The sequence below is a fragment of the Siniperca chuatsi genome, linkage group LG13 (assembly GCF_020085105.1).
Source record: "Siniperca chuatsi isolate FFG_IHB_CAS linkage group LG13, ASM2008510v1, whole genome shotgun sequence".
Taxonomy (NCBI): domain Eukaryota; kingdom Metazoa; phylum Chordata; class Actinopteri; order Centrarchiformes; family Sinipercidae; genus Siniperca; species Siniperca chuatsi.
The window spans coordinates 10038662-10057836 of NC_058054.1; the positions used below are offsets into that span (position 1 = coordinate 10038662).

General features: G+C 37.1%; 1 protein-coding gene across 2 annotated transcripts; it reads right to left on the reverse strand.

The window, feature by feature from the left end:
• Positions 1-235: 235 nt before the first annotated feature.
• ackr4a (atypical chemokine receptor 4a) lies at positions 236-6737 on the reverse strand. 2 transcript variants are annotated; one of them, XM_044221065.1, is made up of 2 exons: positions 6613-6737; positions 236-1814 (listed from the first exon to the last, which is right to left on the reverse strand). In XM_044221065.1, exon 2 carries the CDS (start codon positions 1797-1799, stop codon positions 687-689), a length of 1113 nt encoding a protein of 370 aa, XP_044077000.1. In that variant the 5' UTR covers positions 1800-1814; positions 6613-6737; the 3' UTR covers positions 236-686. The 2 variants fall into 2 exon arrangements, with proteins under 2 accessions (XP_044077000.1, XP_044076999.1); XM_044221064.1 differs by lacking the exon at positions 6613-6737 and adding an exon at positions 3805-4090.
• Between the last annotated feature and the right edge of the window lie 12438 nt (positions 6738-19175).

Genomic DNA, 19175 nt, shown 5'->3' on the forward strand with positions numbered 1-19175 from the left:
CTGTACTTTACTTTGTGTTTAGTGATATTTAGCAAATGTTAGCATGCTAATGCCCCAAAAAGTAAGATGGTAAACATTGTACCTGCTAACGATCAGCATGTTATCATTGTCACTGTGAGCATGTTAGCGTGCTATTAGCATTTAGCTCAAAGCACCGCAGCAGTCCCTAAGTACGGTTTCACAGAGCTGCTAGTATGGCTGTAAACTCTTAGTCTTGTTTCATTTCTAATTCAAGTCAAAGTTCAAAGAGTTTATTGTTATGCCAACTATTAGAAGTACAGTTAAAATGAAATATTGCTTCTTCTGGTACAGGGTATAAAAACATCAAACAAAACAAACATCTTCATTTTTTCATTCATCACTCATTTGACAGAAAAAAAACATAATTTTCTTTGTTGCTTGAAAGCATAGACCTATAAATGAGTATATTTTGCTTAAACCCATTTTTAATAAACTGAAGGAGGAAAAGACAACAATAACAACCTCCTGTTTTTGACGTGGAGGGAATTGAGTGTTAAAATGTCAGTGGAAAATTTGTACAACTTAATGACTTCCACACATGGTACCTCTGCTGTTGTTTTCTCAAAAACAGACATCACATAGTACTTGTATCTGCTCTTCTACTATACTTAATAAGTGATTTGGATTCACATAGACGTCTTTCACCATGACACACTAGTGGTAACTCATATTGAGAATGTGTTTGTCTCTTGGGATGCACTGTGGGAGTTAAATGACATGTCCATCCCTTCCTCTTCTGCAGGATTTTCCCTCCTCTTCCTCCTCTTTCTCCTCTTCTCACCAAGCTTCTTGGCCACTTTCATCATGCGCTGCCTGAAGGAGGACCCCACGAAGGCGTAGAGGATCGGGTTGAGGCAGCAGTGAGTGAGGGCCAAGCTCTCAGTCACCTGAGCCGCCTGATCCAACACTTTACTTGTCCCACAGTGGGTCACTAAGGCGTAGACTGAGTCCATCGTTCGATAGACCTTCAGCACGTTATAAGGCAGCTGAGTAACCACAAACACCCCCACTACTATTAGGAGAACACGTATAGCTTTCCACCTCTTGCCTCTGCTCTCGACAGGGAGGCCCTTTAGTGACCGGCCCATGCTCCAGTAGCAGATCACCATAACCAGGAGTGGAAGCAGGAATCCCAGCAGCACCTCTGCCATCTCCAGGGCAGCTTTCCCCCCTCCAGCCATTGATGGAGGGTAGACAGCCAGACAGACGCTCCTGTTAGACGCCCATCTCACTTCTGAGAGTATTAAATCAGGAAGACCAAGCATGAAAGCTGTCGCCCAAACAACTAAACACATCTTCCAACAGTGTCTCCTGGTTAATATCCTCTGCAGCCTACCTCTTTGGTCTTTACCTTGCGCCCTGGCTAATGCTAAGTAGCGATCCAGGCTGATGCAGGCCAGCAGAAGCATGCAGCAGGTGAAGTTGACCGTGTAGCAGGCCGACACGATCTTACAGACGACCTCACCCAGCTCCCAGCCCCTCGCCGCATCAGCAGCCCAAAAAGGTAGCGTGAAGAGCAGGAGCAGGTCGGCCACAGCCAGGTGGGTCAGGAAGGTGTCCGTCATGGTCTTGAGGCGTTTGTGGTAGGCGTAGACAAACACGACTAAGGCGTTTCCTGCCAGCCCCACCACCAGACACACGGTATACATGATGGGGAGGAAGAGGGCTGCGAAAGAACGGACGTCACCCTTCTCACAGAGGGCGGGGTAGTCGTCATAGCTGAAGTTGAAGCTGATGTTTTCATGGTAATAGTACTCGTCTTCCTCTGAGACATCCATGCTAATCAGATGAAGCTGTGAGGGAGGACATTTTGAATTAATTGTCTGTGGCTTTTGAACATTCACAGCTCTGCTTGTGCTAGTGCTTAACACAGGAACACAGAACTTGGAAAGTGTTATTTTCACTTCACTGTGTCTTAAAACATTCAACACTCTGCTTGAGTAACAATGTGTTCCCACTTAAGAGTTAACTGCCAGAGGAAATATCTTAGACCAAGAAGGAACACAAATTTAAAATTGCCACAAGTCACAAATGCCATGATAATTTAGTGTAATGACACAAGCAACTGTAGAGCCAGAGTCTGGATTTAATGTTCTGATTACAATAAAGCTTTCAGAAATGAGCTGTCTGTTCTAGAATTGGCCCCCAAACAGGAAAATACTGTATGTGGAAACAAGATAAACCTCTAGTTTGGGAAAATGCATCTAAAGAAGAAACATTAAAGTCTGCAAATGATTTTGTGATTGCAGGCTAATTATTGTGCCATGACAACATACCTTGTCCACATCTGGACATCGTGTCCTGACCTGAACTGTTCCTCCCTGTTGTACCTTCACTCAGATAAATAATGTGAGTTCATTTTGCCTCTCTGCAGTGTGATACGTTCAAAGTGCAGAGGAGGCTATGTAGTTTCCAAAAGTGCAGATTGTATAAACTATCAAATTCCCCTGGCGATCCCCCTCATGAGATTTCCCCTCTGCATAGATTAACATGCTGAAGAAGATTTGTAATGTTTTCTTTGAAACAAGGGCACCTTCCCACACAGAATCATCAAATATTAAATTAATGTAGAAATTTTTTAAATGACATATCCCTGGTTGACCACATGATGAATGCATTGGTGGAAAGTAACTAAATACATTTGCTCAAGAACTGTACTTAAGTGCAATTTTGAGGTACTTTAATTGAGTATTTCCATTCTATGCTCCTTTATACTTCTACTCCACAACATTTCAGAAGGAAGTATTGTACTTTTTACTGCATTACATTTATCTGACAGATACAGTAGAGTAACTTGTTACTTTTAGAGTGCTTTCCTAACTCTGCCTTTGGGAAACATGAACACTTTTATTTAAAGTTCAGTGCAGGAGAAGTGTCCCTGTTTTCTCTTTAGATAGTTACTTTGAAGATAAATATACATACATACAATTATATGAACTGTGTATAAAATGCAGTGCTTGAGGATTTATTCAGATTTTATGCTTAAAAATACTCAAGTTCAAGTGAAAGTCTTTACATTGGAAATGTCACATGTAAAAGTACGTAAGTATTATTAGCAAACTGTACTTAAAGTATCTACAGTAAAACTACTCATAATTCAGAAATCGGCCCCTGTGAGTGTAATACATATATATATTGTCTTAATGGATTACTATTACTGATGCATTAATGTGCAAGTAGCATTTTACAGGTTTAGTATGCAAAATCTTAACTTAGTTAACAAATAATTAAAGTTGTATGATAAATGTAGCGGAGAAAAAAGTACAACAGCATGAAATGGAAATACTCAAGTTAAGTACAAGTACCTAAAAATCTTAAATTAGCTCCACCACGACTAGCTACAACAGTGAAATGCTGCCTACATGCATCAGCAATACTAAACCATTAATATATTATTTCTAATAATACATTATTCTGCATAGTAAGAACTTTCACTTCTGATACTTTAAGGGAGTGTTTGTAATACTTAATGTACTTTTACTCAAGTAAATTCTGAATGCAAGACCTTTACTTGTAATACACCACTTTCCACCACTATTGTAAAGTACTATCAAATGCCTTTACCCCTGATTAGTTACAACAAAGACAACATCTGCACATCGAATGAAACAAACAAATTAAACAGACAATCAAGGACAGTATATAAGTCATATTGAAGTATTAGTGTAAGCCGTGCTTTGGAATCGCATTAAACGATTAAAAAACAAAGATGTAACGTTACAGATAAAAGGTAAAGGTAAGGTAAACAGGTAAAACTGTAGCTGCACGCCACGTTTTATTCACCTATCTGTCTCGTCTATTTGCTCCTTGGAAGCTCTGCTCAGTATGACTTCAGTCTACGTGCTCTGTGTGTGCAGAGGAGGGTTCGTTTGATGTCACAATCCCGCAGCACAAGTGGGTGGGAATTGAAAAACAAAACAAAAAATAAACCAGTTTCATGAGAGTGCTGTGCTCGATGTGAGGATACCATTTTCTCAGCAAGTTTACAAGAGAAAAAAGTGCGAGAGAACTTGCTCGATAGAAAGACTGTAAATGCCCCAACGGATCTGCGTATAACAACGTCCCTCTGATTATGGCATGCAACTTCCAAATGTGGTTTATTCTGGCTCTGCAGGTATAAGCAAGAGGCGTAGCTTGAAGTAATGAAGTAAAAAATGGTGTAGTATTACACTCACACAAATAGAAATGCTATGTAAACGCCTACTTGTAAAGTACAAGTACCTTTAAGCTACTTTATACACCTTGGAAGTTAATATTGTACTTTTTACTCCACTACATAGCTTTAGTTACTAGTTACTTTGCAGATTCATGTTATTAATACAAAATATGAATCAACTAATAAATTATGATGTATTGTTATGTATTAAGATTCCCAGCAGTATATAAAGTAGCTGTGATTAGCTCCACCTTTACCAGCATCAACATTAGTGATGCGTACACATTAATGCATCAGTAATAATCCAATAATAGAATATATATTATTGTGAAATGGGCCATTCTGCATAATTCAGTACTTTTACTTTTGGTACTTAAAGTACATTTTGATGCTAATACTTTTACTTAAGTAAGATTTTGAATGCATCACTGTGTATTAGTAATCTCATATAATTTTAACTTTCCTCTATACCTGATACTTTCTTACTCTTTTTTTTGAAGGATAACTTTGTATTTGCATTCTTACCACAAAGAGCACTGTGCTTTACTTCTTGTCAGATGTTCATTTATAGCATCTTATAGCATATTAACTGTATATCAGTGGTGGACACTAACTAAGTACATCTACTCAAGTACTATCTGCTACTTTATACTTCTACTCCATGACAATTCACAAGCAAATATTGTACTTTTTCTTCCACTATATTTATTTGATACCTTTAGCTACTTTGCAGATTAAGATTAATACTATCAAAATACTATCAACAAATAGATTATGGTGTATTATTATGGATAAAGATAAGACTTTATTGATCCCTCTGTGAAATTACCATGCAGTATATATAGTAAAAAAATGAGGCCAACCTTTACCAGCTGCAACATTAAAGTAATGTACATATTAATGCATCAATAATTATAATTCAATAATATAATATATATTACTCTGAAATGGGCACATTTCACACAATTCTGCACAATGAGTACTTTTACTCTTCATTGTTTAAGTATATTTTGATTCAGATATTTTTGTGCTTTTACTGAAGATTTTGAATGATTTTGACTTGTAACAGAGTATTTTTACACTGTAGTATTACTACTTGACTTAAGTAAAGTATTCTACTGTTCCAGCACTTTTTTATATGAATACTACCCAGAAAATGAAGTTGGCTTTTCTGTCCTGAGTTGCATCTGCAGGTGTTCCTTTCAGCCCCAACAATAAGCCCCTTTATCAATAAGGTATGACAGCCTGTATGTAGCATGAGCATCACTGCTAGTTAAACTTATTGCTTTGAGCGCATGGTAATTACTGAAGGTGACTCAGAAGTGTATAAACAATGGGTACTTGTCCCATTATTGCATTTTTCTAACTCAACATCTTCTCTCTCCCGTAGTTCTGTGCTTTCTTGTTTCTCTCCTCTCTCCTTCTGTTGCTTTCAGCAGATATTTCTGCCTCCAGAGCTGCAGAGTCTGGATCTGTGGTTGTGGGCCACCTGCTGCTGCTGTGTTCCTGCTCGACAACTGCTACTACAGTTGTTATTGGCTCTGTTACTGATGCTGAAATTATTCTTCCTATAGTTGCCATTCCTATTATTATTAATTTATTAATAATAACACTACAATTACATTTCTACTATTTAAAAAATTCTAGGTGGTATTTGTATTGTGCCTCCCCCCCAAAACCTTGCTCTCTCTAAACCTCTCTCTTTCTCTCTCAAAACCTAACACTGCAGTGGCGGATGGCCTCCCATCATTGAATCTGTCTCTGTCAAAGGTTTCTGCCTCTTAAACTAAGTTTTTCCTTGCCACTGTCGCCAAATGCTTGCTCATGGTGGGATTTGTTGGGTCTCTGTAATTAATATTATAAAGAGTACGGTCTAGACATGCTGTATAGGAAAAGTTCAATGAGATAACTTCTCTTATGAATTGGCGCTATATAAATAAAATTGAATTGAATTGAATTATATCAACATTTTTATCCACTCATAGCTTCTGTCATCTGGACTATGGTGGCAGGACAGTTAAGAAAACAATGTTCAGAATGACTTTAGTAATAAAATCATCCCGAAACAATAAAAGTGAGGCACATTATGAAATTATGCCCTTAAGTGTATGCTTACATCCTAATGAACACTGAGCCCTTTTTTCATCTGGAAATTTTCTTTTTTTTCAACAAAAATTACCAGTTAGTGCTATCATCCTTTGTATTTTATGTATCAGCTATAGCATTACAGATAAGCTACATAAAGCAACTTACAGCACATTTTTGTTTAAATTGAAATCTAATGGGAATACTAGTGTCCAAAAAATCTGATTCAAACAAACATAAAATCACAAATGACTTGTACATTTCACCACATTACAGGATTATAGTAGCTGGATTTGACTCATGTCTGTAATGTGAATACACCCAATAATCAGTTCAAAAACCAGTCTTACCGTTAGTCACTGCTTTGCTTCTCTGGCCAGAGAGTCGGGAATCAGTCCAGTTTATAATTCAGATGAGTCTTGTAGTACCGCACACTATAAATACACTTCTGAAGAGGATGACTCAGAGAGAGAGAGAGAGAGGTCAAGTGACAAAAGACAGAAACCAATTCACAACCAAACCATTGTTTAATTGAGTTAACTGGGAAACCATTTTTATTTTTTAACAGCATTTCAACACCAGAGGAACAACATGAACAATAGGTATAAAGGTTTAACCTGCACTTTAGGAAACTTTGATGACATGGAAGATGTTTATCTTGGCAGTGAAAAAAAACATAGGTATGCAGACTTAAAATAAATATCGCATCTTAAATATGTGATATTATAATCATTACTCAGTAAACTCTGAACAAGCTGAAGTTATTGTACTTGGCCCCAAACACTTCCGAGACACATTATCTAAAGATATAGTTACTCTAGATGGCATTGCCCTGGCCTCCAGCAGCACCGTAAGGAACGTCGGAGTTATCTTTGATCAGGATTTATCCTTTAACTCCCACATGAAACAAACTTCAAGGACTGCCTTTTTTCACTTACGTACCATTGCAAAAATCAGTCACATCCTGTCTCAAAATGATGCAGAAAAACTAGTCCATGCATTTGTTACTTCTAGGTTGGACTATTGCAATTCCTCATTATCCGGCTGCCTGAATAAGTCCCTTAAGACTCTCCAGTTGATCCAGAATGCTGCGGCACGTGTACTGACAAGAACTAGGAAAAGAGATCATATTTGTACAATATTAGCTTCTCTGCACTGGCTTCCTATAAAATCCAGAATATGATTTATAATCCTTCTCCTCACCTACAAAGCTCTTAATGGTCAGGCACCATTGTATCTTAAAGAGCTCAAACTGCGCTCCCAGGATGCAGGTTTACTTGTGGTTCCTAGAGTCTCCAAAAGTAGAATGGGAGCCAGAGCCTTCAGTTATCAAGCTCCTCTCCTGTGGAATCTGGTCCCAGTTTGGGTTCGGGAGGCAGACACAATCTCCACATTTAAGAGTAGGCTTAAAACTTTCCTCTTTGATAAAGCTTATAGTTATGGCTGGCTTGGGTGAGTCCTGAACCATCCCTTAGCTATGCTGCTATAGGCCTAGTCTGCCGGGAGACTTCCCATGATGCACTGAGCTCCTCTCTCCTCCTCTCTCTCTCCATCTGTGTGCATTTTTATCCCATTACTGCATGTTACTAACTTGACATCTTCTCTCTCCCGTAGTTTTGTGCTTTCTCGTCTCTTTCAGCAGGCAGACTGCTATTACAGTTGTTATTATTAGTCTTATTCCTATTATTATCATTATTATTCCTATCACTATCATTCCTATTATTATTACTTTAATTATTATTTTATTAATATTAATATCACCATTACCATTATGTTATTCTTAATTCTAGGTGGAATTTGCATTGTGCAAAATAATGCACAATGCAAATTCCACACACACACACCATTGAATCTGGTTTTGCTCCCGGTTTCTGCCTCTAACAGGAAGTTTTTCCTTGCCACTGTCGTCAAGTGCTTGCTCATGGTGGGATTTGTTGGGTCTCTGTAAATAATATTATATTATATTATAAAGAGTACAGTCTAGACCTGCTCTATAGGAAAAGTTCAATGAGATAACTTCTCTTATGAATTGACGTTATATAAATAAAATTTAATTGAATTAAATATTAAAGGATATCCCAGTGCCACTAAAAATCACGAACCTGTGGCGTCTTTACTGTATTTAATTTTACATCCACACCCATAACCGTGAGGAATTTGGAAGACCTTTCAGTTTTAATCTGTCAATATTTGTCAGACACACATTGTTTCTTTTTTAAGAAATGCTTCCTTCTTCTGTTCTGAGTTCCCTCAGAGGGCATATACACCGGATTTTTGTTTTCAGTATAAACACTGTTTCGGTTTCTATCGGCTACAAAAAAATAAATAAAAAAATCACATACACATGTACAAAAACAAAACACACATACACTACATCACTTTAAGTAATTTATATTATTATGTGTATTATTCTCCTTTACCATCAGTGTGAGCAGAACTACAAGGTAAAAATACCTACAAACACAAAGGGAAATAAAAGCCTTAAACTCATAAAGTAATTCAAACAAATAGCAATCACAGTACATTGTGGGAAGAATGGAAATGTACGCAAGGTCTCGGGTTTTGCATATGATAATCCAAAGAACTCTTAAATATGTGTGGATTTTACTGTTGGAATAAATGTACATACGTTATCTCATATTTACTCTTTTAACCTCTAATACTCTTGTACTAATACTAATATGTGTGAAGAGTTTTCTGTGTGCAGAGCTGTTTTTCAGATAGTGTGTCTACAGCTCATCCGGTGCTGTGCTATCTTTACCAAAAAAGGAGTCGCATCCCAACCACTGAGAGAGCCGTCAAGGCCAAACAAGTAATAAAATGTGCTGAGAAGAAACATGTTCTTCCTGATGACTGTATATCATGTCACATTGCTCATGTTGCTGTGGTGTGCTCCCCCTCCCTTAGAGCAGCAACATTCGTGTAACTTAGGGACCACCTGTTTGAATAAAGGAAAGGGAGCGGCTAGATGTTTCTCAGAGCGGCTGGAGATTGTAACTGAAAACATCTCTGTCCGTTCTCCTCATGAGTAAAATATAATTATCAACTCTTGTCTTTCTTCCTTTGTGTATGGTTTTAAATGTTTTAGGTGTCTTGAACCTGACATTTACAACATATGTGTCATATTACATTTTGACACATAAGTGTCTAGTCATGCCTTCTTATTGGCACCTAAGGCAACAGAAGTAAGTGATCCTTCAAGTGATCACATACTCTTGGCTGCATAGCATTTTTGCATAGTATATACAGTATAAAGACAAATTAATGCAACAAAATGCCAAATGACAAGGAAAAAGAAATAGTTTATAATAAACTAAGTAACTTTCTAAATTATGTAATTAGTGCAGGTCTTCATGTCTGTCTTCAGTTCTCTGTTCTTCATCTTTCTTCCTCTGATCAGTGACAGAAACAAAGAAGAAAAGTCACAGAGAAGGAGAGCAGGAATAAATATGCCAGTATCAATCAATAAATCAGCTAACTAGGAGCTGATCAGTTAAATAAAATAGCTATAAGCTTCTTCTTTATGTTCACATTTTGTTCACTTACACAATAGTTCACTCTTTTTAACTTGGCATCATGGTAACATAATAACAGACAGGTGTCCTGGTCGAGGTCTGTTTGGAACAAAAACAAGTCCAACACATAAATGCCTCCCAAAAATATCAAACACTTTTTTTTTCATTATTTGTCAAATTCCTGAAGCTCAAATTGCACAAATGATTGACAGATTATTTTAGTTATGTTAATGAATTGTTAGTTTCTGTCTTTTAACCAAGCTTGTAATGTGTACTCTCTTTGTGTTCACATGAAAGGGAAGCTCTTACTTGGGACGAGAGTTTTGTGGCCTTGGTCTCAATTCGCTCTGTGATGTCTGTAATATACAAAAAGAGAGTATCAGAAGCAGCTGCTAAATTCCACATAAAATAACTATTAATAAATTAATATGACTAATGTGATGTACACAAAAATTAACTACTGTATTTCAGCGAATGATGATCCTTTTCACTGATGAGAAAAGACAGTGATGATCCTTAGTAACTGTTTTTCAAGCTGTAGATTCTGGGGAGGGTCATGTATTTTAGTGTAAATAAAATAAACTCAAAGTAAAGCATATTTGGGCTTACTAAGTGGATTCCTCCACATCGTCCTGGTCTCCTTCTACAGTTGTATCCTTGTTTATCTTGTTGTCTATTCAGTTTTCTGTGGTGCGCAGTTTCTTCTTCTGCCTATAACAAAATGAGGATAAATGATGCGGTAACACTTTATTTTAAGTCCCCATATTTAGTATTCATGAGCAGTATATAAACATTTTAAGAAAATGCTATATGTAACACACTATAGTGTAGTTGTAAGCAGAAATAAGTGTTTATTAATGTATTTGCCAACAACTATAAATCATCCTGTGGGCACCAATAAGGTGAGGCTGCTGTATAAACAGATAATTAATCACAATATAGTAAAACACAGCTGTAATAATATAAAATACGTCTTTGCGGGAGATGTTATAATTGTTAACAAATATATATTATAATAAATACTTATAGCTGTGTACAACTACATTATAGTGTGTTATAAACCATTTATTAAATGTTTCAATAGGCTACTGCTTATCATTGCAAAATGAAGGGACTTAAAGTAAAGTGTTACCAATGATGCAATATTTAAAGAAACAGTCTTCTTGTACTGTTTTACCATACTTGTATTGTTTAACATATCTGTGACATCAAACTGGAAATACAAACAGAACAAACGTGTTTTGTTTTCTCTCAGCAAAAACCGATTAATATTTAGACCTAAACATCGTGTGAGAAAATACAATTTGAATCAAGGAGCTTGGATCTTTTCACCAGATCAGGAGAGTGTTGTTGTTGATCATCTATCACCAGATAATAAACTCAGTGCCAAAAATAAGTTTGATGTGGACAAAGAGGGAGCAATTAAGAGGGCGTATGCAGATACATCCACACAGACTATCTGAAAGGGTTTGTTTAACCAGAAGACTCTCCACCTATAACAAATCAGGAGAAATTAGCCATTATTTTGCACAGAAAACCACCTTATTCTACAGTTGTAATGTATTTAAAGTCCCTTGTATTAATCTATACACCCCAAACTGTTAATAGAAACAGAAAAAAGGCTCTCTGTCAGCAACATGTTTGACTTTTAGACTGAAACCGTCCTGTGAGAAAACACAATTTGAATCAAAGAACACCAGAGAAGCTCCTGCAAAGATCTTCTTACCACATCATCTGACACCAGAGCGGCTGCATCAGTAGAAGTGAAGGCTGTGATGAGCAGGAAAGCCTGCAGACACAACAGGACCAGCAGCACACCTTTGTCCATGGCTGATGAACTGAAGAGTTTGATAGAGCAGTGAAACACACAGGTCTTCATAAACTCACTGCCAACATTAGTTCAATGGGGACAAAGAGGGAGCAATTAAGAGGGCGTATGCAGATACAGCCACACAGACTATCTGAAATGGTTTGTTTAACTAGAAGACTCTCTGTGTATTTGACTGATATCTCTGCATCCTTCCCCTGCTGTCCCTCCTTGGACATTTCCTGATCACATCAGTGAAAATATGCCAGCAGCTTTACAGAGAAATGCTACATTTACTTTTGTGCTTGAAGTTACTTTACCTAAACTTTACTGAACTGTTCAAAGTCTTTTTCGAAGAATCCTGTGTTGAACGATACAAATCCCAGAGATTTAACAAATCATTCTGCTGGAAAACATGTTCATCCAGCTTTACCAGAATAAATAAACTTTTAAATTAAACTTTTTGCTGTATTGATTATAAAGGAAAAAAGCTTCGTCTGAGTTTTGATGTTTCTCAGAAAGTTATAGCTAACATCATGTAGCATGCTATCAGTAATGGAAGCCTAAACAATGATGCACTCTGTGTGTATTCTTTTTTCAAACACTTTATTTTGTTTTCAAACAAGTACACAAAGTGAATTATTACTAAAAAGAAATCAAAAGCACTTAGAGTCAAAGATCACCTTACTATGTATCTTAGTAAAAGTAGACATTTGTAAGCACTTATAGCATCCAAAAGACAAAACTATTTTACAAATGGAAAGGCAAAAGATAACAGCTTTCTTGAAGAGAAGATGTAATTAGTGCAGGTTTTCATGTATGTCTTCAGTTCTCTCATCTTCTCATCATCTTGTTTGTTCCCCTTTCTCCTGATCACTGATGTAGAAAAAAGAAAGAAAAGTCACTGAGATGGAGAGCAAGAAAAAATATCTCAATATGTGTGTAATGCAGCAAATACACCATCTGCAGAATTTGTTTCCGTTCAGGTCAATCAATCAATGTTTACACTTTGTTCACCTACACAATAATAGATGTGATCTCTTTTGTGGACATTAGTTTGTCCAAAACTGACAACCGAGGGGTTGTTGGTGGAATCTGTAAACAGAGAAAAAAACAGAGTCTCAAAAGGAGAAATTCAACACAGTTCAAAGATAGTGAAACGACAACATAACAGTGACACCTGTCTGCAGCTGTTAGGCAGCACAATCAGCTGCACAGGACAGAGCTGGGCTCGATGTGCCTTATAAAAGCATAAAAGCCTCTCCACAAACATCTGAATGTGTTGTTTCATGTTTCCTTTCACAGCACACACACATTCATCCACTCGCTACAGCCCTGATATTACTTGACTTGACCTGATGATTTGTAAATACTTTTTCTTTAGTATTCAGTATACCTCTTTGTATCCCATTTCTTTCTTAGGAGACTCAAATAATTATTAATTGATATCAGCACTGTGACCAACACAACACAAACTCTCCGCCTGTTTTTCAAGATGTAGACTCTGGGGGATGCACCTATTTTACTGTAAATTAAAAAAAGAAATTCAAAAATCTTTTTGTCTTACCTTGGCGAAGGGTGAACATGCACCTGGTCTCCGACTACAGTTGGATACTTGTCGTTTATCTTTTTGTCTACCCTTTGCTCTGTCGTGCACACTTACTCCCTCCACCTATAATAAAATCAGGAGAAATTAGCCATTATTTTGCACAGAAAACACCTTATTCTACAATTGTAATGTGTTTAAAGTCCCTTGTATTAATCTATGCACTGACCCTAAACTGTTAATACAAACATGTTTGACATTTAGACTGAAACCGACAATTTGAATAAAATATTTTACAACACCAGAGAAGCTCCTGCATGGATCTTCTTACCAGAGTGACTGCATCAGCAGAAGTGAAGGCTGTGATGAGCAGGAAAGCCTGCAGACACAACAGGAGCAGCAGCACAGTTCTGTCCATGGCTGATGAACTGAAGAGTTTGATAGAGATGTGAAGCACACAGGTCTTTATAAACTCACTGCCAGCTAATCACTTCCATGTGAACACAGAATTAAGAGGGCGTATGCAGATGCAAAATAACCTGCATGATTTGAAATGCTTGTTTAACAAATTTCATCATAATATGGACTTCCTGTATGTTTAACTGAAATCTCTGCTTCCTTCTATTGCAATCCCTCCTTTGACATCCCTGCCCATATTAGAACACATACTATATACAGGATTATAGTAGCTGAAGAACAGGATTTGACTCATGTCTGTAATGTGAATACACCCAATAATCATCTTACTGTAAATGACAAAAGACAGAAACCAGCTCACAACCAAACCATTATTTAATTGTATTAATTGAGGAAATTTTTATTTTTTAAACATGCGTTCCTGTAATGTGGTGACATTTACAAGTAATTTATTATTTTATATTTGATTGAATCTGTATTTTGGGACACTTGCCAATCTAGTATTCCCAGTAGATTTAAATTTTTTTTTCCAGAATGTTCTCAATGTCATTTTATACTGTGTGCTACAAGATGATTTTGTAGAGGATTAAAAAAATATCTTTTCATTGGATCTTGGATTTGTCAGATAGTTCAGTACAATATTCTTTGACCAAACTATGAGATTTATGTAACTCAGTGCACAAAAGTTCTGAAACGTTACATCATTTACAACGGTACATAGGCAATAATTGAATGCTATTTTAGTTTAATTCAACTTTCCTCAGGTTCTAGTCTGTGTCATGTCATCATCAACACACAACATAACCTTTACATGCACATTACTGTCCCTGTTATGACTTATTTTGGTTTTAATTATATTAAGGATGTGGTATGGAACAAATTTTCCCAGGTGATAAATACATTTTCTTATCTAACAAGATGCTGGCATACAGTATGTGTTCTAATATGGGCAGGGATGTCAAAGGTGGGATTGCAATAGAAGGAAGCAGAGATTTCAGTTAGAGTGCTGGCTCACCTGGAAAATGAGCTGCCCCATGTCATACCTTCAGGTGGTGAATGCTTTGCAGGAATGTAGTGTGAGTTTGATGTTAATAGATAGAAGGCAAGACAAGACAAGGCAAGGCAAGGCACATTCATTTGTATAGCACATTTCAACAACAAGGCAATTCAGTGCTTGGAGAGTAAAACTTACAGTGCAGTGTAAAAAATTCATCATTATTTGATTTAATAAAAGGCAGCGGCAAACAGAAAAGTCTTCAGCCTTGATTTAAAAGACTTGCTGCAGACCTGCAGTTTTCTGGGAGTTTGTTCCAAACTGAATGCTGCTTCACCATGTTTAGTTTTGACTCTGGGGACTGAAAGCAGACCTGTCCCAGACGACCTGAGAGGTCTTGATGGTTCATAACGTAGCAGAAGATCAGAAATGTACTTTGGCCCTAAAACCATTCAGTGCTTTATAAACCAACAGTAGTATTTTGAAATCAATTATTTGACAGACAGGAAGCCAGTATAAAGACCTCAGAACTGGAGTGATGTGATCCACTTTCTTGGTCTTGATTTTTTTAGAGAAACCTGTAAAGACACTGTTACAGTAGTCAAGTCTACTAAAGATAAATGCAGTTTTTCCAAATCCTGCTTAGACACAAGTCCTTTAATCCTAGATATATTCTTGAGGTGGTAGAAGGCTGACTTTGTAATTGTTTTGATGTGGATGTTGAAATTCAGGTCTGGGTCCATGATGACACCAAGATTTCAGGCTTGGTTTGTGGTTTTTAACATTACTGATTGAAGCTGAGCACTGACTTTTAACCGTTACTCCTTGACTCCAAAAACAATGACTTCAGTTTTATCTTTGTTTAACTGAAGAAAATTCTGGCACATCCAATCATTGATTTCTTCAATACACTTACTTAGCAGTTGTATGGCATTATAGTCCCCTGGTGATATGATAATGTAAATTTGTGTGTCGTCTGCATAATTATGGTAACATATTTTGTTGTTTTCTATAATCTGTTCCAGTGGTGGCATGTAGATGTTAAACAGATAAGGCCCCAGAATGGAGCCTTGGGGAACTCCACATGTAATTTTTGTCTGCTCAGATGTGTAACACAAAGTATTTCCTGTCCTTTAAGTTAGATTCAAACCAGTTTAATACTGTACTATAAGAAGACGGGATCCTGTATTTGGATGGAGGCGATTATGTTTAAAGAGATCTGTTCTGTTGTAGAATGTGGTGAAGTTGTCCACATAGGGGATGTTTCTGGTACAGCAGTAGCCCTTAAGCCAGATATATAGTTATCCTTAGTCGGCGAATGCCGCTCGACCGGGCAAGAGCGAGCTGCAGCAGTGGCAGGGCAGGCCTTGAGTGATGGGCAGACTGCCGTGGCATGGTCAGAGAGGAGGCTGGTGGCAATGGAGAGTGTTGTGGTGTGGTTGATGGCACAGAGGATTGGGGTTGCTCACACAGAGGGGGGAACGAAAGCTCCATATTAACCCATGAGGGATGTCGATTATCAGCAGCAGAGAGTATGGAAGACCAGCCCATCTATCAAAGTCAAGTTTATACCTTTTGAGATGGGGTAAGAGATTTTTGGTAAAAATGTCTTTAATCGAATTAGTAATAAAAACGCCCAAGTATTTTAATCAGTCTGTCGTACATTTTAAAGGGAAAATGAATGAGGTATATTTTTGGACGAAGAATTAATGGTAATAAGTTCCCTTTTGTGGAGGTTTAGTTTATGTCCTGAGCAGGAGCCAAACTTGTCTAAGATAGTGAGTACCACCGGGAGAGACAGTTAGCCATGTATAAAAGGAGGTAATCTGCATACAGAGATCATTTATGAATTGTTCCTTCCCCGGTGATGTCCTCAAACCTTTCCTCCTGATGCAACCAGATGGCCAAGGATTGGATAGCTCAGGCAAATAAGAGGGGAGTGAGGGGACAACCCTGTCTAGTCCCCTGGTAAAGGGGAAACGAGGTAGACTGAAGTCCATTTGTATGGACTGAGGCGAGTGGGGAAGCATACAGTAACCTAATCCAAGACATAAAGTCAGAACCAATGCCAAATTTCTGTATAATGAAAAAAAGGCACCTCCACTCCAACCTGTCAAATGCCTTCTCTGCATTAAGAGAAATAATTACTTCCGGGAATTTAGAGCTAGGAGAATTAAGAACATTAAGAAGCCTCCTTGTATTATGGAATGAGTGTCTTTCTAGCATGAATCCGGTTTGATTGTATGAAATTAAGCCTGGTAACACATGCTGCAGACATTGGTGTCTAGTGTCTTTGATAGAATCTTCAGGTCTACATTCAAATGGGAAATGGGTCTATAGCTACCACAGAGGAGAGGATCTTTATCATTTTTGAGCAGGAGGGAGATTGAGGCCTCAGGAAGGCTGGGGGGCAGGCGACCCTCTGTAAAAGACTCATTATACATGTTCTGAAGGGCAGGGGCAATGGAAGTAAAGAACAATTTATAATTCAGCAGCACAGCATTCAACTTTCATGATAAAAAAAATCTGCAGACACAACAGGACCAGCAGCATAGTTCTGTCTATGACTGATGAACTCAAGGATTTGATAAATCTGTGAAACACACAGGTCTTATAAACTATAAACTGCCAACAATTAGATCGATTGTGGATGAAGAGGGAGCAATTAAGAGGGCATATGCAGATACATACACACTTACTGTACATCCACACAGACTATCTGAAATGGTTTGTTTATCTGCTTCCTTTCCCTGTTGTCCCTCCTTGGACATTTCCTGATCACATTAGTGAAAACATCCCAGCAGCTTTACAGAGAAATGCTACATTTGATAACATTTGTGCTTGAAGTTACTTTACCTAAACTTTACTGAATCTTTTGTTGAACGATACAAATCCCAAAGATTTAACAAATCATCCTGCTGGAAAACATGTTCATCCAGCTTTACCAGAATAAATACTTTTAAATTAAACTGTTGCTGTATTGATTATAAAGTAAAAAGCTTCTTCTGAGTTGTGATGTTTCTCAAAGTTATAGCTAACATCATGTAGCATGCTATCAGTAATGGAAGCCTAAACAATGATGCACTCTTTGTGTATTCTTATTTCAAACACTTTATTTTGTTTTCAAACAAGTACACAAAGTGAATTATTACTAAAAAGAAATCAACAGCACTTGGAGTGAAAGATCACCTCATTATTTATCCTAGTAAAAGTAGACATTAGTAAGCAATTAATCAAGACAAAACTATTTTGATTTAACTAAAACATTTACTACTGCTATCATAGGCCCATGTTGGCAGCATTAAATGTGGTGTCTAATTACAGTATAATTTGATAGTAAGGGTAAAATAGTGTCTAACTGTAGCATATTTTGGATCTGATATGGAATTGTTTTTGATTTAAAAGACTATGATCTTGTAAAATCGTGTCCAATTGTGTATTATGTTCTTCTATTTGGTTTCTAATTAGAGTATAATTTGGTATAATAGTGTCCAAGTAGAGTATATATTTTTTCTAATGCAGCATTATATGCGGTTTATAATTACAGCATAATTTAGGTGCATGGTGTCTAATTAGGGTGTAACTGTGTACATTTACTCTCTGATAAAGAACATATTTTTTTCTAGTTTTGGTCTAATTCGATACAAAGTATGGCTTATTATATCTTATTAGTGTACCGTAAAAATTAAGTAAGAATTAGTAAGAATTCGATGGTTTATCTGCCACAGTTATCATTGTAAACTACATATGTGCCGTGTGAGAACAGAAAGACTGACAGACTTCTTGTTAGTGTGCCGTAAAATAAAGTGCCCAAATTTTAATGAAACTACGCATCTTTAGCAATGTGATGTTAATTACTTATCTCTAATTCTTTCTTTTATTTGTTACAAATGACACATTTTTTAACAGCAACACCTTATGTATATAAAAATTTTGCATTCACAATGCAAATGGAAAGGCAAAAGATAGCAGCTTTCTTGAAGAGAAGATGTAATTAGTGCAGGTTTTCATGTCTGTCTTCAGTTTCCGCTTGCAGCACACACACATTCATCCACCTGCTACACCTCTAATATTACAGACTTGACCTGATTATTTGTTAGTATTATTTTTTCCACTTATTTGTTTTAAATACTTTTTCTTTAGTATTCAGTATACCTCTCTGAATCCCCTTTCTATTTTGAGCTCAGGATCACCCTGTGACAGAACAAACAAATAACCATTGATATCAGCACTGTGATCAACACAAAACAAACTCACTGACTGTTTTTCAAGATGTAGATTCTGGGGGATGCAATTATTTTATGCCAATGAGTGAACATGCACCTGGCCTCCAACTACAGTTGGACACTTGTCGTTTACCTTTTTGTCTACCCTTTTCTCTGTCGTGCACACGTACTCTCTCCACCTACAACTCAAATTAGTCATTATTTTGCACAGAAAACCACCTTATTCTACAGTTGTAATGTATTCAAAGTCACTTGTATTAATCTATGCAGTGACCCCAAACTGTCAATACAAACAGAACAAAGACTCTCTATCAGCAACATGTTTGACATTTAGACTGAAAACGACAATTTGAATCAAAGATTTTACAAGAGAAGCTCCTGCATGGATCTTCTTACCAGAAGGCTGTG